Here is a 26,299-nt window from a genome sequence, read left to right as displayed (position 1 = left end):
GCTCAGCTTTTGTGATGAAAAATTTTGAATATTTCGTTTTCTCTCATGCTACTTTTCACATACTCATCGGACTGCTTTTTTGACATTTGTTTGCTATCACTGAAGCCAACTTAAAGACGACATATGTTGCCCCACTTCTTTGTCTCTGATAGAACAGGCAAGGTCATATGGTTCCATAATGGTAGAAAAGACAATTCTAACGGATATCACTGAAGTAGGACAAGAAACACATTGAAGAAAAAAACTAGGCATACATGTCTGTCACAGCTCAGAGGCTGTTAATATGAGCTTAATAGAGATAAAATAGTGAAAACTCAACCTGGAGAGAATTCACATCTATTCTTTTGCTTCAATCTCTGTAGATGCAGAGGACACACTATCACTTTTTCATGAGTTGCTTCACTTTGGAAGTGATTTCTTTCCTTGTCTGGATTTGCTCTTTTACAGTGTTATAGATTTCATGTGTATTATGAAAAGTAAAATCCTTTGGATAATTTTTTTAAATATGTATTTTTGAATGCCATACTTGGTCTGTGCAGCATTGAGAGAACAGTATCACTCTACAGCTATCAAGTGAGAGTAAGCATACGAAGCAGTTGTAGTCAAGTGTATTGTGGTTTTGTAATGAATGTGCTGAACCTGATAGGGGGCTTGAAAACAAATGGCATCGTGAGAGATGAAAATCTGTACCATATGGAACATGATATAACTGTGGAGTCTCAAAACACTGACTCTAGGGAGTGTGCCAGTGTACGTGGGAGAAGTGAGAATTTCATGAATTATGTTACTCTTGAGTAGATTTGAAAGTAAAAAAGAGTTCAGCAGTACTCTGGTAAATATGCAAATGTTCTTGTTCTCTGAATGAGACATAAATGCAGCTTTGATGTTTAGGCTTTTGAAACTGGGGCTTTGGACAAAACACTGGAGAGGAGAAGTACAATACAGTGCAGCATGTGCAAATACCTGAAAACATTGGTGGAATGATTGAAGTCAAAAGACAGAACTAGATGTGTTATAGAGTGGGAGACAGCAAAAAAGTCAGGCACTGTGTGGTAGAAAATGGTTTGGTTATTTAGCATGTATCACTCTTTCTTCAGAACATAAAAACCAATGCTAGTATAATAGCCAGATTGTGAAAGAATTGCAGAGCAGAATCCTGTCTTAAAGATCATAGTGCCTTGAGTAGGTGGGTTTAACAAACATTTTCTATCAAAGTCCTGAATTGGATGAAATTACATTGCATATTATAAATTCACCTGTTTGCTTCAGTGGGATGAAGCATTAATGTTGTCTAGGTTTGAAAAGACAGGTGTCTGCTAAGGACGGCAGGAGCCTCCCCTGAACTGGAAACTGTAAACCTCCTCCTTGCAAATTGTTTTAAATTTGAAATTAAGGGGAGCTCTCAGGCAAAGATATGGGAGCAGAAATAACAGTTTTTTTATTAGGAAAGAAAATAAAAAATAAAATAAACAATGCAGTAATACAAAACAACACTGACAGAGTCAGAATATGACCTGACACCCTGTGGGTCAGGGTGTTGGTAGCAGTCTGATTGAAATGGTTGTTGCAGTCTTCTTGGAGTGGTAGGTATGGTTCTGTTGAAGCAGTGATCTTGTAGAAGGGGTGTAGTTTTCTTCTGAAGATTTAGTGGAAAAGGTAGCTGTTCTTTTGGGAATTTAGTGGAAAGGCTGTTTTTGTGTCTGAAAATCTGATTATAACTAGTTAGGAATGCTTGCCTTTTCTTTCTGGGCAGAGCATCTCACAATGGGGTGCTGTAATTTTTATCAGTTATGCAGTGACACTCCATAGCCCATTAATAGCAGATGTCTCCCTGAAGGGAAGATTGGTTTGTGGAAGAGATAAAGAAAACTGCCCAAAAAACAGAAGATAACTGCTGCAGCTCTTACAGATGGTAAATAGAAGACACACATTGCCTTGCAATCCAGGACAAATGTGTTAAGCTGTTGTTTGCAATGTGGCAGAGTGCTGTTGAACTGGGCATTTTTGAATGACAGATAACACCCCCACTATATTATGTGAGGTTAATCTAAGCATGGCTTAGTGAAAAGTACTAAAAAAAAAAACCTGTACAGGTTCACTATCAGGTGAATAATGGAGAACTGTATTTTTTCGGTAAGAAGTACTTTGTGCAGAAAAATCTCACTGAATAGTCTGCAGAAGTACTCAGATCTTTACAGCAGGTCTCACATCATCATTCTTTTTTGGCTTGGTATACCTAGAGGTATTTCCTCCTTATAAGCATCTTAAGTGCTGAACTAGATAACCTTATCTGCTTTAATACAGAGAAAAAGAGAAAGTCTTTCACAGACTGTTTCAGAGAGCAGCAAATCCTGGTCCATATCTAATCCCCCATGCCAATTATGGATGGAGTTGTCAATCTTTTGTCTCATTTGTAGACTATGTTACTTGATTCACTCTGCTTGCCCACAGCATTTTGTATTTTTACTACTATCTCTTTCCAGAAAAGGTAATTCCACACAGTTTTCTAAGTTTCTCATTCTCAGTCTCCTTCTCAGCTTTCACTTTCTCATGCTGTCAAGTACTTCTTGGACAAACCTGGTCTTGTAGAACAAGAGTGAATGTGATTTTTTTGGAAGAAGTTTCAGGGATTTGTTGGGTTTTTTTGTTTTGGTTGTTATTTTGTCTCATGGGAGAAGGTGTTGCCTTTTTCATCTGAAACAGGAACCCAAAACCAAAGATGGTAACTACCTTAGCCAAGATTCAGATACTGGTGTTTTATAAAACAGCTTTTGTTTTTAAAAATTACTCTGTGAGAGGTTAATTTTGGACATAATAAAAATTTGCTGAGTATTTCAGGCTAACTCTTTTAAATATCTGGAGAAAACAAGTATTGGTTCCATATTTTACTTTTAAAAAGAAAGCTATGACTTCATTCTAAGCAGAAATGTTTAAGTTAAAAATGAGTACAAAAGAATTTTAGAAACTTCCTAAAATGTATAAAAGCAAGTTTCAAATGAAAGTGTCTCACAGTATGTTTGATATTGCAAAGGGGTGTTTTTCCATTACCTGAAACAAACTCAGTAGGTTCTGAATTAACATTTCTTGCAGCAACATTTACTTAAAGGAATGTGCTACATTAGAAGACTTGAAAAGCAAAACCAATTTTTTTTTTTTAATAAAAGAGCATAATTTCTAAACCAACGCTATATCAGAAAAGTATGCCTTACAGAATGAGAAAGCACCCTGACTGTAGTAGCCAAAGGTGAAAAATTTAGCATTTTCATGCATGTATGTGAAATTAAGAAATTCCAACGAATGCCAAGCCTACACTGCCTTCACAGGATGTAGCTTATCTTTGTATTTAAGTATTTTGAAATTTTGCATGAACAAGATAAAAACAACATTGCTTAGGCTCAGGAAAGGTTAGGATTTTCTGAACCTACAGATCATGAGTACTCTTGAAAAGCTGAAGGATAATTCCCGTTATAAAATGCAACACACAACTTTTTAAGGAGCCCCAGTAACAAAGTTCATAGGGTCTTTAGCAATTGTAACAATGGAAGACAATTTAAAAAAATGTCTTTAGGAATCTAGGAATGAGTGAGCTATCATTGTATGAGCATTCTCTTGACTAAACTTGCTCTGACCAGACCTGCAAGTTTAGGCAGGAACTCATACTTTTAAGTCATCTGTAAAAGAAAAGTATTCCAGAAATTTGGCTGTGAACACCAGAGTAGAGGTAGGAAGTGTATAGGAAAAAAAAGAATCCCTTAAACCAGTGGGAGGAAAAAACCAAAATTAAACACGAAAATCAAAAGATTATATAAGTAATAGAGGCTTTGTCATTATGTGTTGTCACCTGAAACAGCTTTCAACCTCTTGAAAACGTTTTGGAAAATACAATTACTCCCTCTGTCTTAGACTTTTCACTGACTAACTGATGGACTCTGAAACTCTGATGGCTTCCTGAAATGCTGTGGTGTCAGGGTGAGGTTGCAGCAAAAATTAAGTGAATTCTGTGATGTTCAACTTTTTTTTTTCTCTTACTTGAATGCTAGAGATTTTCAAAATCATGTCAGTTCAGAAGATTCTGAGAAATTATTTTAGGTGTGCTGAAGTAATTAACTCACTCAAAAAGCATCTATGTGAGTTCTGCTGTCACCTTATCGATTAGAATTTAAAAGAAATTAAAATGGAGAACAATTTCCATGGGACTGTGGTAAGCCTGCTTAATATGGTAAAATACAAATCACTTGTGTTGTAAAATACAATCCCTTTTTCAGAGAAGTACTCAGTATGCTCTTGATATGCATTTCTGATATTCTTTCTCCTTCTGGACTTACATTCTTCCATGATTTTGTTAAAGACTGAGTGGCTTTACATCATTCTTAGTCAAACTTTCTTGAGCAGAAAAAAAAGACAAATGAGACACAATAAGGACAAAATAATTTGTAGAATTGTAGTCAAGGCTATCATCGGTGCTGAACTGCAATATCATGGTGAAAATAACTTCAGTTGCTCTTGATGTCAGCTAAACTCTGTTCCTACAGAAGAATGTGGAGCACTTCTGTCAACTACTGACAAAATAAAAAGACTGCAGCCTTATGAAGTTGCAGTCTGATATATGGCTGCTCATAGAGGTTGTAATGGGAGAACACAAGATGGAAGGCTAAGCAAGAAGAAGGATAGGTCTCAAGGCCTTCTAGCTACCCAAAACCGGTCCCTGCCGGGGGTTCTTATTTATTTATGTGATCCTTATTTGTAAGTATAACAGTCTTGAGGGAAGAGATTCAAACTGGCCACAACTTACACGTTTTATTTTCTTTCCCTGGCCTGTGAATAATCTGTCATCTTATTCTGTCCCCAAGTGTGGTGTTTCGGTGCTGGGAGAAGGTGTAACACCGTCATCTGCAGTCAGGCTGTGTGGCTGTCAGAGGTTGTCTGCCACCCCAGGGCCAGAAGAAATACAGCCAGGCCTCTTCTCTGCCCAGGCTGAGCTATAAAGAATTCAGATGGTCCTTGTGACATGCAAAGCCCTGTTTGAGAAAGTCATAAAGGAGGCAGGCAGGTGTAATAAAGCTCAAGACGAAGTGCTGACCTTCCCTTCGCAGGAGAGCAGGAAGGCGGCCTCAGGGGCTGGGCTGCAAGAAATGGTTTTGATGTGGTACTTTGACCTAATTTTCTGTGTTTGAAAAGTAAAGCTGAGCCAAGAGACAAATTTGAGCTTGGTGGTAAATCCCTGAGAAGCATGAGATAGCCAGCATGAATAGGAGGAAATTGAGGCAATATTTTGTTTGAACCAAACTGAGCATGTTATGCTATGCTAAGCCTTTTTTCAGTCTGAGTGCATGACTGGAGCCTTGCAACAGAAGGTGGGGAAGGGAGTAACAAACTAAACTAACAATTAAAAAGTACATTCATCCATCTATTGCTGTGCAATTTTATGTAAATCTTCCTTTATGTAAATCCTTCCATAACTAGTCAATGACTAGTTATGTGGGGTTTTTATAGTAGTAGAAATCGAGAGCTTGGACAAAGAGATGGAAAGGTTTAGGTCCAGAGATAATTTAGCTAATAATAATTGAACACAAAATAATTTGGATATGAACCCTTATATAGAATCCCAGAATTACGTATGTGTGTGTGTATATATATATTTGCACATACTAATAATGATGTTTGAGCAATACCATTAAAAGTTTAGAGATCTGAGGCTAGTTCTTCACAATTGCTACTGTTGGGAAGTTGAAACATCAACAAGTTGTTGAAGTGTTGGGATTTTTGCATAGATTTCTTCTGCTTAAGGATCCTGAAATAAAACAGGCAAACATATTAAGGCCTAAATACAAATCTCAACTAAGAAGTATCAGTGGAGTATTCCAAAAGAGGAAGACTTTTCTCTATCAGCTCTTATTAGTTCTCATTAAGTATTTATCTGCATTTGTCACCAGGCCTCTGAGCTCATTTTTAACTTGCTTTGTAAGCATCCAAGGGATGTAAGGTTTGGAGTAGAAAGAGTACAGTGAATTAACTTGATGTTTACGGGGAACCACTCCCAAACATGAATCAGCATGAGAGAAAGCATGAGTGTTCCACCTTGGAAAATGCCGTGGCTAAGTGATGGTTCAGTGGTTGTTTCGGGCTGCAGGATGGCATTTTCATTGGTTCACATCAAATGGGAGGGAGACAGATACGCCAAGAAAAGCTGTGAAGATAATCATCACACTTTTTTTTTTTTTCTGGAATGGGGACAAAGGAAGTGCAAAAACTAAAGGGTGGGGAACCAAGCCTTGTGGAAACGTTCAGGAAGCATTGCAGTGGTAAACAGTACTTACTGTAACTTGGAATTACACCTTGACTAGGACAGTGAGATTTTAGTCCAGCAACAATATGCTGGAGAACCTGCATGAATGCAAAGCATGGAGAGAAGCATGAGACACAAGGAGAGATCTGCACGTCAGTATTGCTGCTCAGAACTGAAATACAGTCGCTTTTAACCAGAATGTTCCTGCTGCATTATTTTTCAAACCAAGCCTCTCAAAAAGCCATGAGTGATTGTAGGTTTGCTTTTAGCCTTGTTGGCTTTGATCTGAGGTACAAAGAAGATTTTTTCCATGTAGGCAAGGCAGACCCTTCATAAACTATAGAGGAGGAAAAGAAGTGTAATTGCTCTTAACTTTTGCAGCGAGTTTCTGGTGCAGTAAAGCCTTGCAGGGATGTACCTATTTGTCAGGGCAGCTCGTGCCTGACAGCTTGTAGATCCTGTTGATCAAGTCAAGGACTGCAGCCAGAATAATTGCTTGAAATGTTCTGGATACAGAAGTGCCAGCAAGGAGTGCTACCCTGTGCTTTTAAAAGGTTACTCCTAAGGGGCAGATTCAGAAGAGTCTTGCAGTATAACAGATGCATATTTCTGGATAAATGTCAAGAATAGCAATAATTCTCCTGAGAAGTACGCAGCAGTGTTACCACATCACTGCTTACAGCCAGCGTTGCTGTAACATTTTTTAGCTCTAAAATGTTAATGGAAAAAGATACAGTAGAAGGAAAAGAGTGCAGAAATTATTTCCTCCTAAAATACCGAGTGCATTTTATGTGTTGAACTGTAACAACTAAGCACACCCCACATAACAGGCAAGCTTTGATAGTTTTTTAAAGCTCTTCAGATGCATTTTTTAAAATTGTGGTGTTGCTGTTTGTCTTGTGCTAATATTTATGCCCAGACTTGTCCTTGTTACCCTCCTCTTTGCCTTTTCCTATCACAATCAGGTTTTGAAGATTTGAAAATCTACCTCTTTTCAGAAACACAGATTACTGTATATTTTTATAATCTCCTTAAAGTTAATAATAAATACAACAATTTTGTTTTTAGAGATTTTTGGGGTTTTTTTGATTGCAAATCAGGTATTGCTCAGAATTTCTAGAAATTTGCCCTTTGTTTTACTAATGTTTAGGGATTTTGTTCCAGGTTTCCTGAAGTATGTATAAGTAGTCTTTTCTTCTTTTGTGCTTGACAGTTAGCTTAATTATTAATGTGTCATATAGAAAGGATTTCAGGAAAACACTCCTAAAGTATTTAGAGAGTGAATGTTACTGTAAAATGTGCTGTATAATTAGGTATGTGTTAAAATATTGGGAGAACAGCCTGAATCTGAGATGATCCTAATGATGAAAGGGAGATTAAATCAAAGATTTATGATGCTGGCCTGGAGGTGTTTGCTAACTACAGAAAATATATACAGAGTGTTTCAGTACTGAAATGATTTCCACATTATAGCTGGTTGAGAAGCATTGCAATATGTGCAGTCCTAAACCCATTTCCTTGGATTATAAATTAGTTCACAATTATATGCTGACAGCAGAGCTGCACATTGCGTGTTCATCTCTTGGGTAATGAGAACTGCGTCTCTTGTGAATGCAGAATACTGATAACAGCGTTCAGAATCTGACATGCTGCAAGCAGGCAGCATGAAGGCTTTCACACACAAAATGCATCACATTGAGTGCATTGAAGTACAGTTGAAAAATGCAGAAGTGACATTTGATTTAAATTATTTAGAAAAAAAATGTATGGAGCTGCCATTTTTATTAATAACTTCCCTCAGTAGAACAGAACTAGATACGTGATCACAAGCAGCAGTAAAAGAAACCAACTCCCAATAGACTGAGAAGGTAATGAAAGAAAAGTATTTTAGTGCCCTAAATAGACTTCATTTGCAGTACATATTCTGCAATATGTATGTAGTTATATCACTGTGATAAGTCTAAATACCTAACTGAAAATACTTTTGGCTGAGAGGCCCTTAAAGAAAGAAACACGTATTGCATTGAATTTTACGACATCCCCTATGCATTGCGGGTTCTAAAACCTGCATCTATCTTTCTATAAATAAGAAAGAATCCCTTGGGAAAAAAAATTAATTTACACAGGAAAAAAAAACCAAAACATGTACTTTAGGTTGACTTATATAGAAAATCATTACTAATACATAGTTCCAAAAAAGAATTAGAATTGTGGTTTTGAAATGTGTGTGAAAAACAGTGACTTAATTTGGAAGATCATGTATGTGTGTACATATCTATTTATCTTTCATGATATTCTTACAAATAGTATAAACAATAAGTGAGATTATTGAGTAGAGTCTTATAATATCTTTCAAAAATTTTGTCCTAGCAGATCAGTAGGATGAAAGAAGTACTCTTGTTTTGTGGATTTTTTTTGTTTTTGAAGCATGTCAGTCTTCAACAGAAACTGGTATAATAAAATACTTCAGGGTTAGATGTTTTTCACTGTTTCTGTTTATAAATGACAGTCATTTTGAAAGTCTTTTTTCAAAGCTCTGAAATGTTTTTAGCCTCTAGCTCTCATTGACTTGGATGAATTAATATTGGAGTTCAGATGCTAATTTATGTGACTGCTTTTGAAAACAAATTTAGGTCAAATCCTGTTTCTGTAGGAGTATCCATTAACTCTGTCATTAGCTCCAGGAAACCTTTCTCTTCACAGCCTCTGTTCTTTAACTGACAATTAATTTTTTCAGGCTGAGTCACCTGGATTCAAGTATGGAGTTGCCAAATAGTGTACTTTCTTTAAGAAGCAAGGTTTCTTTTCCATGCAATGCAAATGAATTCTGCAGAAATCTAGCATCTGAGTGATGGATTTACTTTTTATTATTTTTCCAGGGAAATTCTGGCCTGGGGTTCAGTATTGCTGGAGGAACAGATAACCCACACATTGGGGATGATCCTGGGATATTCATTACTAAGATTATACCAGGAGGAGCTGCAGCAGAGGATGGAAGACTCAGGTAAAAACAAACTTATTACATGTGTTTGGAAACAAAATGTGTAATTATTATAATGGTTCTCTGGGAGCCACATGCCAACTGGATCTTTCATGGGGTCAGGGGAAGCAAATGACATGACTGGAGTCTCCTTTCTGCTAAGACAGCTGACTGAAGGAGCTTAGAGCAACTGAATAAGGGTCGTTAAATCCTGTATTATAGAGAGCGCTTGATGGTGCCACCTCCTTCTTAGTAGCAGGTATTTACTTTAGTGCAAAAGGTGAGATGGGGGCAGCAGGAGGAAACCTGAATATCAGCATGCAAGTCTTCTCTGCCCGGCCTTTGTGTGATCATGGCTCAAGAACTGCACATTGATCTTATACATTAAGCTATCAAGACTTCCCAAACTACAAAGCCATTTCTAAATAATCACAGCTATTTGTAGGTGCTTCCTGTTATTTGGCTGCAGTAGTGAGATGTGTTTACTGCTGTTTCCAAACATTATTTTGTTCCATGAGGATGTGATGGCTCTGCTGTATGTTCTGAGTCATCTCCAGAGTAGTCTGTTGCTTTAGAGCCTGAAACACACATACAGATCCCTTGATGGGGTTCTCAAATACATGGCAGCATCTCCCTTAAACAAGGGGAACCATGGAAGTGCTTGTAATGGTCTTTCCTTATGGACCAAATGCAGAAAGGCTTCCATCTATCAAAGAAGCTGCCATCTTGCTGTTGGTTGTGCAGCCTGCTAATGCTCCCAAAAAGCCAATTTAACTGGAAAAACTTGGGATAAAATTTTGATGCTTTCATGGTCTCAGCACTGAAATCAGCTCTGAGAGCCTTTGCCAAAAACAGATGGTCTAAAATTCATAAAATGTGCCAGATGGTAACAACGTTTTTCCTGAAGCCTTTTCCTTTAATTCAAAGCTAAAAGTAAGGGGAATTGGCCAGTTTAATGAGCAAATTTGAGATATTTCTTATGCTACAGTAATAATTTGATTTTGGAAATGATTTTTTTTTTTTTTCACTATGATAGTGATGAGGAGTCATGGTGGTTGGCAGTGCCTGAAGAATTTAGTTTTAATTAAGATTACAGGTAAAAGGAATGGGACTAATATCATGTAACTTTATGACTAAAATGCAGCTATCTACTCCTAAGCTAGTCTCAAGAAAAACCTAAGCATTTCTAGGTTGTGATTCATTTCATCCTAAAGCCAATGCCTAAAATAGAACAGAAGAATAAAAGAGCCTATATTTTCATTAGTGACTCAAATGAAAAGGAGTTTCTTTGCCTAGTCCAGCTGTATTGATCTGTACTGTAATTTCTGCATTGGGCTAGATGAGCTTCATGGAAAACACAGCATGAAGAAACAGCAGTGTTTGGAAATCATGCTATATAAATAGACATGATGAACAACATAAAAGGGGTCTTAAACCTGAAACTGTCTTTCTACTAAAAAAAGAATTTCTTGCAAAAAACAATGGTATCTTTTTAGAGAATTTTTAATTACATATGAAAACCTTTTTAATTTAAGCTATTAAGAAGACAGAAGCAATTGCAGTATTCTGCTATCTTTGTAAAAAATCAAATATTTCATAACTCATCCCTGTATTAAATAACTGCTGTAGATTCTACTCATGATTATTTCTGTGTTGTAAACATCTTGGAAAGACCTTCTAAACCCACAAAAAGTAGCATACTAAGGGAATTCATTAATCATTTTTAAGATTAGATATGGCAAACTTTGTGTTTTGTAATCTAAGTTTAGCAGTACAAGTATAATTATCTTATTACTAAGACTTATATAATGTTTTAAACATATATTTGGTATGAGCATTCTTCCTACTCTCAGATTTTAGGAAGATTCCTCCTTTCCTTGTTTTATCTGGCAAATGGGTTTCACTTTGCTGCAAAGTCACAATTCTGTTACTTTTTAGGAACACCTGAAAATGTAGTTATCAGTGGTCATTACTGATATACCCCTGAAGGGCCATATCCTGGGGCAGTCTTCACTGACACTTAAACAATAATTAATTTTTCATAACAGAGAGTTTATCAGCTAGGACCATTCTATAGGAACAAAAGCTTAACAACATGCAAAAACAACTACTAAGGGTAGTGATAACATAGGTTTCTTAGCAAAATCCCGAATTTTAATTACCTGAGAATGGGTGATTGGTGTTTATTGGCTGAAAAAATATATACCTTTTTGGTCTACTTTTCTTTCACACTCTACCTGAAGATAATCTACATTATATAGCAGTGTGGGCTGTCTGAACTGGCTTCTATATCTGCTGTCTGGTTTTAATCATAAAAGGCTGTAAAATTACTTCCACTGCATTTTACATGATGTCCCTTTGATCTAACTTAGCTGAGGAAGTTCTTCAAACAGTAGGACTATGAAAGCAACCTGTAAGAAATTGACTTCATGCTCCAGAACCTTGGGAATATTTTACATGAATGCATGGGTTGACAGTGGAGGAGTAGGTCAACTGAAGCTTCACCTAAGTCCAACAAAAGCAAATGCAGCCTAGTGCACCTGGGAAGGCATAACTCTTCAGTGGTAGATGTGCAAGTACATAAATATCAGATATAAACACCTGATGGGAGGGAGTGAAGATAAAGAAGCCGGACTTTTATCTGTGTCCAGTAACAGGGCAAGAAGCAACGGACAACAAGTACATGAAATTTCATCTTATCATCAGGAAAATCTTTTTTTATGGTAAGAGTTGCTGAACACAGGTAACTCAGAGAAATTGTGCGAGTTATCCTTGGAGATGTTTAAAACTTGACTAAACATGTTCCTGGACAACTTGAAGCAAGTAAACTTGCTTCAGTGAAGAGGGTTTGACAATGGGCTCTCAAGAGATGCTTTCCAACTTAAATGACACTGTGATTCTTAAATTTGGCCTCTGCCAGCAGTGTTCTCTGGCAGCACCGAAGACCAGCATCTAGGTGAGCAGAGATGCACAAAGAAAGGACAGGAAGCAACAGTCACATGTTGCAATAAAGAAAATTTCAGTTGCGTCTGAGGACAAAAAAAAGATCTCTTTAATGTAACTTGTGATTCCATGAGATTATGGAATCTTTCTTCTCCAAGCGGTTCAGAATTCATCTGGATAAATTCCTAAGCTATATGATTGAACTTTCAAATTGGTCCTGTTTTGAGCAGGAGATGGGACTAAATGACCTCCAAAGGTCCCTTCCAACCTGAATTGTTCTCCAAATCTTCAGTTTACTCTTGTGAATAAAACCTGAATGTGAGACTGAAACAAAGGTGATTAAATTCCTGGGGTTTTCCTTTAGCAGAGGAAAACCTTTTATTCCTTTTATTGACAGTAGGTGCAATGCATAGTACAGGTTTGTATCCCTTCATGACCCGTATCTCTGCTTTAAAAATAGCAATAATTATCAGTCACTTTAGACTTCACTCATCTTCATAAAAATTCCCTTTTTTGAGAGAATTCTTGAAGTTTCAAAAACCAGAGTTGCACAGAACCACAGGACATCTCAAGTTGGAAGGGATAATAAGGATAATTGAGTCCAACTCCCTCCTTACTTCAGGACTACTACTAAAACTAAACCATGTAACTGAGAGCATTGTCCAGATGCTCCTTGAGCTCTGTCAGGTGTGGTGCCGCAACCATTTTGCTAGGAAGCCTCTTCCAGGGTTGGACCATGCTTTGAGTGGAGAGTCTTTTCCTCATATCTAGTCTGTATTTCCCCAGAGCAGCTGTGTTCCTTTTCCTCATATCCTGTTGCTGGTCACCAGACAGGGGTGACCATCATCCCCACCAGTGCTCTCCCCAAGGAAGTACTAATGGATGTGTTTATGTTCTACTCTCCCTGAAATTCCCTGGCTTGTAGAACCAGTGTAAGAACCATCACACTGTACAACTCAGATTTTAGAAGACATTTAGATCAGTACACTATTGCTTCATCTTGCAGAATAAAGCTGTGGATATAGTGGAAGTTAAATATGTAGTAAAAAATATAAAATATATCATTTGATGGAGTTTTAAGAACAATTTTAGATTTAATTATTTAGCTAAATGGGACTATAACAATCTTTGAACTAAATAGAGATTTATTTTTTTTTTCTAAATTCTCGCTACCATGTCTCTCTGAAGATTTGAGTTTCAAGTCAGGGATAGACAGAGAATATAAACTCTCTGAAAGTTGCAATCATTCCCACTGAGTTGAAGGAGAATTTTTCTCAAGAGTTTGATGTTTTAAGACTTTTGATGCATAAAACCTTCTTCTTCTCTCCCATTAATGTTGGTTGTCCATGGGCAAACATCTGCTTTTTAATAAAGAAGCTCTGAATTTGGACTTTTCTTCTCTGGAAGAAAGAGAATTCCAGTACGTATGGCTCAATGCCTTTTTTTGTTTTATTTGCATTTGTGTCAGAGAAAAAAATGTCACATGCAAATGACAGTGTTTGTTTCATTTGCCTACATAAAGCAAAGAACTTCAATGTATCATATTCAGTAGTTACTTCTTTTGGATTATCGATCATAAGTGAACCTCTGGCTTCTAAAAGGCAACACATATAAAACCATTAATCTTGCTGTGAAAACAAGAGGGATCAGCTTTTGGAACTAGAAGCACAGTTTAATGGCAGAACTTAATTGGGGGGAAGAAAATGACTTAAAGAATGACGCAAAGCTTTCAATTATGATCAAGTTTAAAAGAGCAGAGACTCACAAAATATTAATACATTTTCAGCAATCATAAATCAAAACTATTTTGAGTCAAGATCAGTCTTGCTGATTATAGTTTCTTGCAGTCTAAATTTGATTTTATGGTAGAGCTAACTTTCTCAAAAAGCTGTCTTGCTCTACAGGAATGAGAGGGTCAGATGAGTTTCTTATGTATTGCTATCAAAAGTACACTTTTCCTTCTTGAAAAGACAAGTTTGAAAATGAGAGTTTTAAAAGGTCTTAGGATCTAAAAAGGTAAATAAAACCATCTTGTATGGAACAAGAATTCAAATCTTACATTTTATACCAATGACTTGGTCACAGGAATCTTACTGAGCCTATGATACTAAAATCAGTTATTGCATGTGTGACAGAATATTAATGAGGGGGACTGTGAGGTAGATTTGGACAGTCTTGAGCTTCACTTTCAAGGGTTAATGTTGAACCAGAGGTTATTTTGGTATTTAAGCCTGAGATGTACTCAAGAGGAAAGAGGGTTGATACGGGAGCTGAGTCCAAGGGAAGAAATTGGCTGTGCCTGGGAAGGATGCACATTGCCCTGGTTAGCTGCCCAGACCTGTGGCTGTTTCCTTCATTCTTTCTTCTAGGAAACTGATTTCCAATCTCTTCCCATTTGTGAACCTATGGATTGTTTTTCCTTAAAAGCATGGACATTTGTAAGGAGAACTTCAACAGGTTGAGAAAAATCAGATCAATTGAGAGTCACCTTTGGCAGACTAATCAGAAACAGCACTGGTAGCCCCAGCAAGCTGAATATCATAGGTTAAAATGTTCTAAGGCTGTGCATTGATCTTCTTTCATTAGTTAATCTATCTTTCCTTTTCTTTAATTACTGACTGCTAGGAGATTTTTTGTTGTAAAACTGCAGCATTTTTTAGGCATGCTGTGTTGCCCAGTCATCACCCTGCTAGTTTTCCCCATTGCATTTCCCTCCTGCCCTCAGCTCTTAAAGTGACTTGGTGTGAGGAAAGGAACATTACACGCATGCTAATGGCAGGAGACAAGAAGCAAAATAACTTGCCTTCGGTCATCCAGTAAATCAGGGAGAAAGCTTGGAATAGGGTAGTGATTCCTTCTCTCATGTTTCTGTGCCATAAAGTCTTCAGTTAAATGCCTATCAGCAAAGGCTCTAAACAAATTAGATTGGTATTCTCTTCAGTTGTCAACAAACCTGCTGTGAAGTGTAAAAGATTATAAATTTAGGTAGCTATATGTAGCAACAGAGGAACTCTGAAGACCCTTTCTCATGGGGGGGGGGGGGGGAAGATTGTGTTCTGATCAAAATTTTAAAAAAAAGTCTGTGTTTTACTAAAATGAAACAGAGAGGAAAAACTGTGATTTGATGCTATTAATTCAAAGCTTGAAAACTGGAATTGAAAAACACTGAGGTCCAGATCTTTCCAGCAGCAGGCACACAGTTGTTGCCACTTGGTGTCCACTTGTAGCTCTAGATTGCTTGCTAAAAACTGAATTGAAAATGATGCTATGAGGCCTTGTCAGATTAACGTGAAGAGCCCTTCCCAGGAGAGATCGTTTTCTTTACAGGCATGTCATGTGCCCCTACTACAGCTGGGGAATTGGCTTTATTCCACCATCCTTATATATGAAAACAGAAGTGTGCCTGCTTTGTGATTAGCTGCCTAAGTCCCTGTTAACTTCTGATCTCGTCTTAAGCCTATCAGTACCAGGTCTATGCGCGTTGCAATGGCACACGGCTTGTTCAGGATGTTGTTATAATTACGGTGCTGCCACAAAACACTGATTCATATCTGCACTGTTTACAGACCTTTGACAATGCTATTAGTTCAGTACATAATTTAGCAGTAAGTTAATAAAGAGGCATTCACCCTATTAGGCAAAACATGCTTGCTTTGCAGACAGTCATAAATTAGATCATGAAATATTGACTGTTCACTCTGTCCTGGTTTGTGTTAGGAAATTTGATCTTATTAACTCTGTTTGTCTGTGTAGCTGTATCTTTTTTGAGCTACCATGGAATTGAAAAATAAAAAGAATTACCATGGGCAATCTACATGAAAAAGGCAGGTCACAAAATCCAAATCTGATTTTCATACGTTATTTTCAAAGTTGAACACATCTTACCGTAGCTCACATATTAAGTTAACAACTTAGATATCTTATCATCAGTGGAATATTGGACCGTGTAATTTTGTTCTCTATTCTCTGCACCACTTCATTTTTGGTTGGCTGAATCCTTCTTTCTCTCATTTTCCTATGTGAATTTTGCATTCTTTCTTCAGTATTGCAGATCTCCAGTGTGTCTCTGAATTGGTTTATACTGTATTATTTATCATTATTTATATTATGCTTTTCCTGTTTTGAAAATAGGGTTATAGGCTGTAAAAATCCTTTTATGAGATACAAGGAAAGTGAAACTATTTTTAACAGCCGAATTGTCAGGCAAAGAGGATAGAAGTTAATGAGTAATGAAAGGTACCTCTCTGCATTGTGGTATTTGAAGCTGATGAATTTTATAGACTCTTTGTAGGCATCGGTGATGGACATTTTTACAGAAGTTTTCTTTTGTAGCACAAAGCATCAGTACCTTCTTCCCCCGTACATTTCTGAGCTGTTTTCCACTAATTGAATTCCACTGCTTGTGACTAACACTGAAGCAAATTAGCATGGTACTAGGACTCTAGCTTATGTAATGCCCATTGCACTGGAAATTCCCTGCAGTGGTACTGAACTGGTTAACTGGAGGTCTCTCTCCAAAGAGTTCTTTCATTACCCATCCTGTCTGAATTACAGTCACCCCAGAGTGCTGCAGTAGCAGAATGGCATCATGCAGCCAAATCTAAGTGATTGTTTCATCAACATGTTCGCACTAATACTGCAGTTACGAGTTTAAATAGCTCAGTGACAATTCATCTGGAAGAAGCTTTCTGTGGTTACATACCTTAGAAATCATCAGCTTTCTATGGACTCTAGTATTAGTCAAGGAAAAAAAATTTCACATCTCTTCCTGTACTCAACAGGTGTAACACTCTAGGGTGCCACTGAATTTTTCATTTCTTTCAATTTTCATGAAACCTGAAAATAATATTTTAGATTAAAAAATAAACTTACTTAAGTGACCATAAAAAAATAAAATAAGTTCCTTTTAAGCAGCAAATATCTAATTTTAAATATTCTAAGAAAAAACTTGGTCAACATTTTGTTTCTGACAGCCAAAACCACTAATACATGATGAGACAGTTCATACTGTCAACACTCCTGGCTGCGGTTTGCATAAAGAATTTGGACTTTCAGACTTTAGCCAAGACATATTTTCTGACAGTGCATCATCATTCTTACATTCCTTACTGCACTTTTACTGCAGCTGTTAGATCAAGGGCGCCCCAGAATATTGGAGTTTCAGTGACAAATTTGCAAGATGTAGGAAAACTTTGTTTCTATGTGCTACTCATGTCATGCCAGCCTGTATGTTCCTCCAAATGATAGCAACACAAACAACCAGCTTGGTGTTTTCTCTGCGAGGTACCTTTTTGCACTCTACTCTGAGTTGCAGCTGTGTTGTATGCAACCTAATGGTACTGATGCTGTGAAGCTGGTGGAGGTTCTTACTGAACTTGAACAACGTGTTTTCTCCTCCTCCATTCGTTTTAAGGCTGCACCTATGCTGGGAATAGCTATTCCAATCACACCTAAGCAGGAGGGAGGGTTTTCGGCTTGTCGGTGCAAGCACGGTGCTGCTCGTTTTGTGCACAACTTGCTGGGCCTGATCTTTGGTAACACTTTTCTTCTTTTGTGCTCAAGTTTCCCCATTTGTAAAATGGATACAGTGATCATTATCTTTGCCTCACGGGGGTTGTTGTGAAGCTAAAACGAGTTCATATTTGCAAAGCCCTTTGAAAGCCCCAGATGAAAAGCACTTGTAAAAATCCTGAACCTGGGATTGCCTCCTGGGTTATCTGTTGTAACTGGTTTTCCTGCACAAACCTGAACGTGCTGCAGACTCTGCTGGTGTCAGCTGGGAGGATTTTAACTTGGATTGAGGAACAGCTGAGCAGTTCAGTGCCTTCAGCAGGCAAAGCACACCTTGGTCCCACGTCAGTGTCTTGGCTGTCCCCTGGCTGGACACGCCGCAGCCTGGCCCAGAGCGCTGCCATTCCCCGGGCTCTGGGCCCACAGCCCCCGTGGCACTGGGGACAGCTGGACCAGGGGCTCCGAGGGTAAGTCAGGGCTGCAGAGCCAGAGCTGTCCCTGCCCTCACCACACCTACAGCGCCTGGCCCGCGGCGCTTCAGTACCTGCCAAGCAGCCCTGCAGCTGGGAGGAGTTTGGCTGCTTCCTGATGCCCTCATTCATCCTAGGCTTTACAGAGATTTGTTTTCTTTCCCTTTCCTTTATCCCAACACCTTCCTCTCACAACACCCCACAGCTACCTACACCTCCTTCTGCTCATCCTTCACCTCTCCAGCGTTCCGCTCTGGCCCCAGCTGTTGACAGGCAGATATGAGTCCTTGTCGTGGGAGCAGCAATTTTCCTTCTGGCCACCATTAGAGGCTGCCAGAGCTGCCCGGATCCAGCCGAGCCAGCAGCAGGGCTGGATGCACTGGGAGCTCCAGCACTCGGCTGCTAGTAGGAGTAGTTGCTGAAGGAAAGCATCGTTCATGACACTGGCAGGAGACGAGACGCAGAGAGACTGAGGATAACTTGGGAGTTAGAGAACGGACAGAGGAATGGAAAAATGTGGTAAGAGCTAATCAAAACTGAGGATTGAGCTGGATGAGAAATATAGAGGGAGAAGAAATGCAGGGTGGGGCAATATTTTGGGAGAGGGGAATAGAAAAAGTAAACATTATTTCCTATAAATCTTGCAAGAGGTTAATCAAATTTGATACAAGTTTGAGCACATTTAAGAGAATGCTTATGGATCCCCTTCCAGTCCCAGCATCCTGCCCACCCTTCGCGTGCCCCCTCCCCTTCCTGCTTTGTCCTGCCCATGCTTGCCTGTCTCCTTCCTCAGCCATCCCCTTGCTGCCATGGAACACAGACAGATTTAAACACAGCTGTGGGCTGGCTGGGGCTGCTGGCTGGGCAGTGTCTGCAGGCGTTAACCTGGTGGAGCTGCTGGTCTCAGTCTCCTTGTGCCTGTATCTGTCCTGCACTGCTGCAAATCTTTTGCTTTTAGTAAAGTTGTGGTTCATTTCCAGTAAGTTGTGGTGGGAATCAGATCTGCAAAGTGCAAAATTTTCTTCTAAGTTTGGACAATTATTTTGATTTGTCTTTTATACTTGTGTATCTGGTTCACTTCCAACCCAGCAGCTTTACCTCGATGTATGTTTGTGTATTGGAGTCCCAAACTCTGTTTGAAGAGGATGCTAATTATGCAGAGGACATTTTGAAATGAATAATGTGGGAAGTGTAAGATCATAAACTCTGTACAAAATTACCACAGGTGTGGCTTACTTAGCAAGAGAGTTAATTTGCCTTGAGTTATTCTGGCCAAGCAATAACTGAGAGCTTGATGGCACAGAAAATAATTTCATTATAAATGATTTAGAACATCTGTACCTCCAAACTCATTGTGCAGTGACAGGGTATCATTCTGCTTTCAGGATGTTTGTGATAAAGGAAAATAAATGATGAAAGAAGAGGTCCTCCTGCTGTAGATGTACTTAAATTTGAGTTTTATTCTAGAAGTTTATGCTTGAGTCTGTGTGCAAATTGAATGGGTGTCAGGTGCTCCTCCCCTAGAGCCCATGTAGCTACACCCTGTGAGATGAGCTACCATCAGTTAATAACTACTCCCCATGCTCAAAGTGAGCATTAGGAGGTGCAGCTCTTCTGGGAGGCATCAGACTGAGTGGGCTTTTGCTTCTGTCCTTGTGCTGCATGGGGATTGTATGTGAGACGTTTTTAACCTCTTGGATTTTTATCAGACACAGAACTTCATTTTAGTGCTGTTGGCTCAGCCATCAAGTAGATAAATGAAAAATTTTATCTGCATAGGTTGTTTTTCTTTTGTTTTTTTTTTCCAATGGCAAAGATTTAGAGGATTACATTTGCAGCTGATTTAGAATATACTGACATTTTTAGCACCTGAATATTATTGACCATCTTGCATTCTGCCTTTATGAGTAGATTTGAAATAATACCAAGTCAATATTGTACCAAATTTCAAAATTAATATTGATTTAGAAATCAATAGTGGGACACTATTATTATAATCATTTTCATAAGAAATATTATTATTTGAAGCTGAAGTTTCTTAAATTATATGAATGGTCATTGCATGGTATTAGTTTTGACATTTTGGTAAGAAATTCATTCCTACAGCTAAAAATTGCCTTGAATCTCTTTACCAAGTGATTTTTTTTAATCAGTAATTTAAAATATAAATAAGTACTGCATTTGTTACATTTTTAAAAGTTTTCAGTGCATGTGTCAACATATTTAAATTACACTGTTTCTTTATTTGGCTTGTAGTAATTTAAATAACCTATTTCTTAAGTCTCCGTTGCCCTTGTGATCATTTCTCAATGGAGTGTTGGGCTGCATCACTGCATAAATTTTGCTATCTTCAAATTCCAGGTCTACAAAGACTTAAGAATATTATACTGAAGCTGAGCAACCATTTTTTGGTACAAATTTAGGTCCAAATGGCTTTTAAGTGCCAAAGGAAAATAGCAAATCAGGGCTGCCTTAATTCAACAAAGTAGTGTCAAAAATCACCTTTGGGGGGAACCTGCATTCACTGTTCTCTCTCTGGGGAATGTGAGGCTCCAGCTTCCAGAGGACTAGTCAGACCACTAAACTGGAGGGGCTGTGAAATCAATGTGGTTTTTTTTTCCTCTCAAGGGTCTTTCACTTCCTCAAAGACAAGTAAACGTTACGTGGGCCAGAGCAGCCTTGCAGTGAGTGTGGTGTTTTGAAAGCTAAGTACGGGCTGCGGACCAGGGTCTCCTCTTTATGGAGAGGAGGAGTCTCTCTCTCTCTCTCTCTCTCTCTCTCTCTCTCTCTCCTGAGGACTGTGCAGCAGCAATCTTATACATGGACCTGCATACGTTACTATGGTTGTTAGACTTCATCACCTAGAATCATGGAATGGTTTGGATTGGAAGGTCCAAAAACTCTCTAGTTCCAACCCCCCTGCCATGGACAGGGACACCTTCACTAGACCAGGTTGCTCAAAGCTCCATCCAACCTGGCCTTGAACGCTTCCAAGGGTGGGGCATCCTCAGCTTCTCTGGGCAACCTGCACCTCACTATACTTACAGTAAAGGGTATTTCCAAATGGTCTTCCCAATATCTAATTTAAATCAACCCTCTTTCTGTTTAAAGTCATCACCCCCTGGCCTGTTGCTATATGCTCTTGTAAATTTCTGTAATGTATGTAAAGATATCATCAAGTCAAAGCAGCAGGAAGAATTTCTGCCATCTTGTTATTGAGGATGCTTCCTGGGTGAGGAGCTGATTTAGAATTTGGGAATGGGATACTAAGACTGCAATCTAAAGACAGCATTGCATTATACAAAGTGCAACAGTTTCAGTGATGGAAATAGGCAATGAAAGTGTTTGTCTGAGATGATGTTGGAGACAGCACTGTTGTTTTGTTTTTCGTTTCTCTGACTGCCTAATCTTTTTGTTTATTCAATTTTGTTTTCATTCAGAACTTATTAGATTTAATTTTTTTTTTTTTTGCTTAACCGGAAAATTTGTTCATCATAAACCAATGTCATTTTTGTCAAGAAAAAAAAAGAATTATAGAAAAAATTGACCTTAACTTTCCATTTTATTTCAGAGTTCAGTTGTAAATCTGTAGGTGTTACAGCCAAGAGGCTTTCAGGTATATAGAAAGATGAGTGGTGGTGTTTCCATCTCTGAAATTAAATTAGTGTTACCAGTAGTTCAGCTATATGCCTTTGGCTTGAAGAGCTTGTCTAGCAAGGCCCTTTAGGATAAAAAATCAGGTGTCACATGTAGGAGATTATGATGACCAGAGAACCTATGTCTTCTCTCCTCACAAACAGATTTTGGGACATTAAATGAAACTAGTAAACAGCAGGTTGAAATAACCACAAGGAGAATTTTTAGCTGGTAGCAAAGCTGTGAGATTCATTGATAAAAAACAGTGGGGATGTTGAGTTTTCATGAGTTTTGAAAAAGGTTAAATTAGTGTAAAAGAAATTATCCAGGGATATTAATTGGAAAAAATAAAAAAAGTATTTTTGGAAAGTCCAGCAGCTGAAAATGTATTCTGGGTAAAAAATTGTGTTAATATTTTTCCTTTACCATCTGCTAAAGGCCACAGTTGGAAAGAAACCCAGACTAGATGGAGCCCTGGTCTGGTTTATCACTTCATGTGGCTTTTATCTTTTAGATGCACGAACACCTTATTCCACACATTTTAGTTCCCAGCTTCCCTGTAGTGGGATCATTCTGGCCATAGGGGCAGCTTCTGTCTCCTTTAGGCCAAGGGCTGGATCTCTGTGTGAGCCCCTGGCTGTTTGGTAGGATTGTGGTCAGAATGTTCAGCAGGACAGCTCCAGTGCAGGTCTCCTTGCTGGCTGTCTTGCCTTGCTGCCTTGATGTATGCCTGCTGCAATCCTGCTACCAGGGGCCAATGTTTTAATCTACTGAACAGGGTTTAGTACTAAAGGTTTGTGACTGCTCTCTTTTCTGTTTCTGTTCCCGTTGGGAACCACTAATGATCCCCTCCTGAAATCAATCACTGCATGTCAGAATGCGCAGGAGCTCACGGTAGTGCTAAATGAGCTCAACATTGCAGAGCTGCATTAATATTGCCATTTACCTGTGGTAATTGGCTGTAGACATATGGAAGATATTGAACTGGCTGGATTTCTACTCTAGATCTACTCTGTCAGCATCTGTGCTGGCTTGGATATCTCTGGGATTTCAGTGTGCCAATTTTGATGTAATATGATGTATCTTTGGGGTCAGATTTCAGATATTAGGTTGGAGAATATTTTCAGCCAAGAAGTATGTGTATATATTTATATATATATACACACACACACACTCCCTAAACCAGACACCCTGTGATAAAGGCATTCCAAAGACATTCCACCTAAAAGGACAAAAGGATCCCTTTGGAGTAGCAAAAAGGCTTAACTCAGAGAGAGCCCCAGCTTTGTCCAGGAAGTTCTCAGAAACAGAGTAGAATGCAGAAAGGATCCAAAGTCCTTTAAACAATAAATAAACTGCTTTTTAGCCAATTTTGTGTCTGGAGTGCAGTCTTACAGCTGAGTTTAAGGCCTTTAAGAAAAAGAAAGAGAGAGATTTAAAAAAAGGAAATGCTGATGCATCCTCTATTGAAACTGTGTGAATAGGAAGATATTCAAGCTTCTAAATATATTTTCTTCTAAGAGTCTAAAGGCTGCAGGGACTTTTCCATTCCTAATTATATAGTGCAGTATGCCGTCTGTTTCTGACTTACAACTTCAAAAATAGAACTTAGAGTCATAAATGAAACACAAGGAGAGGGATGAAGGGATGCTGTATATGATAAGGAAGTGCTCTGCTAATATTTTTACTGATGTTGTAGCCAGGCACTTGGGTTTTAAATTCAGTGACTGTTATGCAAGCCCTTTAATACACTGGCATTTCATTAAGAGGCTGTTTAAAAAGAAATCTGTGAGTAACTAAAGCAGTAGCAAAGGGCAAGCAGTGTAAATATCTTATGACAGTTCTGTGGCTGTGGTGTTGTGTCTCAGGTCTCAGCAAGGTCATAGCTCTAACAAGGTATGGAAACTAGTCATTTCAAGCAATAACGTATTCTGAAATTCAAAAGTATTTCCTAAAATCTGAGTTATTTCCTGACAGTTCAAGCTTCAGTCTCTGTTCTGGAAGTGAAATAAAGCTCAAAGTCCTCTGGTAGGGCATCTGCAGATCCTGGTGGTAGGACCTATAGCCTGCCTGGATGTGATCTGAAATTCTTGACTGCATTATAGTTGGCACTTTTACCTCCAAAACCATCACTAGACTCCTGGTATACAAAGGAGGTATTTCATCTGTACTTTTTTATTTCTCATATGGACTTTGAGAGGGCAAGAAGTAGGACTTAGTGCTAGCCCGTCCCTGGATATGGGAATTGGAAAAGTGACTGGGACTGCCCTGATCTAGAGAGAGTGAGCTGAATCTGCACAGGCAGGCTTTTGCTGATGCTCTTCCACGTCTTTTACCTTCTGCCATTTAGGCAGGAATCCACTAACAGATCACTGTCACTTGAAAGGGTAAATAGCTATTTTCTACACCCAAAATACTGGAGAAATTCAAAGGAGTGTACTATGGGGATAACCAACACAATTTCAGGTCCCCCTCCAAAATCTTATGGGGTTTGGAGGCTGAACTCAGGTAGTGTGCTGTAGGACAGACTGGGTTTCCATTATATTGTAGTAAAATCTGCGCGCATCCTTAAATGAGAAACATTTTATGAGTTTTTTTTCTTTATTTCAGTTTCTGGGATGATAATCATTCCAGTTGCTGATATGAGCTGTGAGGCTGCACAAGCACTGCACTAGCCTTGAGCAAGCACACCCTGCTTTTCAGCAGGGCTTGTTAGCTCAGCCGTCCACCAGCCTTGGGGCTCCCAGGGCCAACAGACTGAAACTGGCTTGCCAGTGCAAGGGGACAAAGCCTCTGCTGGGTGAATCTACTTAGGGAAATGCTGTGCAAGAGCTTAGTTCCTGTCTTTGCACACACAGACCTGCCTTTGTGCTTGGTTGAGGTGATTGCCTTTCAACTCTCGCTTCTGAAAACTTGTTGCAAGGGTGAGTGCAGCCAGGAAGAGGCAGGAGACTGCTTTGCTTGGTTATCCAGTGTTTATTCTAAGTGCATCTGGGGGCTGCAGTGAGGGCTGGTTCCTCTTTGAGATGAGCCAAGAAGGTGTAGACTCTCCTCTGGAAAGCCAATTTAGACTGTAAAGAGGAGACAAAGGGAGCGGGATGCAGGTGAGGTTTTAATCCTACATTTGTAGACTATGAAAGAAGAACCTGGTGAAGGTTGTGCACAAAGAGCTGGGATGGCACCAGGCCAGCATCATTGGGGAAAAGCTTATATTTTATTGAATTTATTTCAGTGCAATAGATTATTGCCATTGATTCAGAGGCTTGAATGATGATGTTTTTCTCTCGGAAATGAAACATTGTGGGTTTAGTCCTTATTCAGTTTCCTCAGAACTAAAGATAATTCTGTTCTTGTTAGAAGCATAGGTTAGATTCAATACTTCAAATAGTGCCTTTGTGTTAAATACAGTTAGGTTTCCTGTTTTATTGCACCAATGTTTCCACATATTTTTTAAATCAAAATCAATCCTAGGATTTCAAATTATTATTAAGTTTGGTTCTAATTCTGCTGTGTCATTTGTAAGTTACAAACCCTTCCCCCTGTCATAAGTTTTATCAAGTAGTATTTGCAGTAGTAACCATGAGATTTTTGGAATTTCATTATAAATCACATAAGTGTCAAATTTTGAGTTAGGATTTGCTGTTACCTTAATCAGACATTTTCATAAGCACTAGTTCCCCTCCAGCTTCCAGAAACAGACAGGAATTTTCTTCCACTGATAAATATAATCTCTTTATTTTTGAAATAGGCATAGAAGTAGTTTTACACTACTTTACAATGTCAGGAAGGGGTCTAAGAGTATACACAAATTTGCTACAGAAATTGGATCATGTCTCTAAGGATCGTTATACATAAGGAAACTATGCCCTAAGGGGCATACATGTCATTGGTATTTAGTGTTAGCTCTGAATTCTGTGATTTTAAAGACAAATCTGAAGACTGCTGTAGTAAATGTGATTGCCTTTATTCTGAATTCTTAGTGAAAATTTAAAAAAAAATTATTCCTCTTGGAAGGAAGTCATATGAGCCAGCATCAATATGTACATTTTTTACCCCATGTGCTGTAAATTCTATTTATTATGGAATAGGAAGGCTGTGGATAGAATTAAAAAAAAAAAAAAAAAAGCTGGGGGGGGAGAGTCATCCTTCTCTAGCTAATGGATTAGACATATTCTCTTAAGGTCAGATAATCTAATTATAATTATTTGCTGACCTCTTGAAGTAAAGATAATAATCCTTTCAGCTTGCAACCTAGCATCTTGTGTTCCTGCTTAAGGTGCTGTGCTCTTGTGAGTTCTGGAAGAAAGAAAGTATCAACAGTTTTTTAGGGAAACTTAGGCTAAAATGGTTAGACACTGGAGCAAAGGATAAAGAGAAAGTTTAGTGTTTCTTTGTCTTACCTCTGTAGCCTATCTGATATCTACATAATGATATATGGAAGTGTATATCTACCTGATATATTTTATAGTTTTG

The 26,299-nt window shown here is 38.5% G+C and overlaps 1 protein-coding gene across 14 annotated transcripts in view; it reads left to right on the top strand.

Annotated features, from left to right (window-relative positions):
- Nucleotides 1-26,299, top strand: part of DLG2 (discs large MAGUK scaffold protein 2) — a 983,561-nt gene that overhangs the window by 650,493 nt on the left and 306,769 nt on the right. For all 14 annotated transcript variants that reach the window (XM_054269787.1, XM_054269774.1, XM_054269773.1 and 11 more), the window contains one exon: nt 9,166-9,290. In XM_054269787.1, coding sequence (XP_054125762.1) covers nt 9,166-9,290 — 125 coding nt within the window. The remainder of the gene's footprint in view (nt 1-9,165; nt 9,291-26,299) is intronic.

Source organism: Melozone crissalis, unplaced genomic scaffold, assembly GCF_028551555.1.
Source record: "Melozone crissalis strain CALT ecotype California unplaced genomic scaffold, PUWL_Pcris_2 ptg000008l_1, whole genome shotgun sequence".
Classification (NCBI taxonomy): domain Eukaryota; kingdom Metazoa; phylum Chordata; class Aves; order Passeriformes; family Passerellidae; genus Melozone; species Melozone crissalis.
This window is presented reverse-complemented; position numbering and strand designations above follow the sequence as displayed.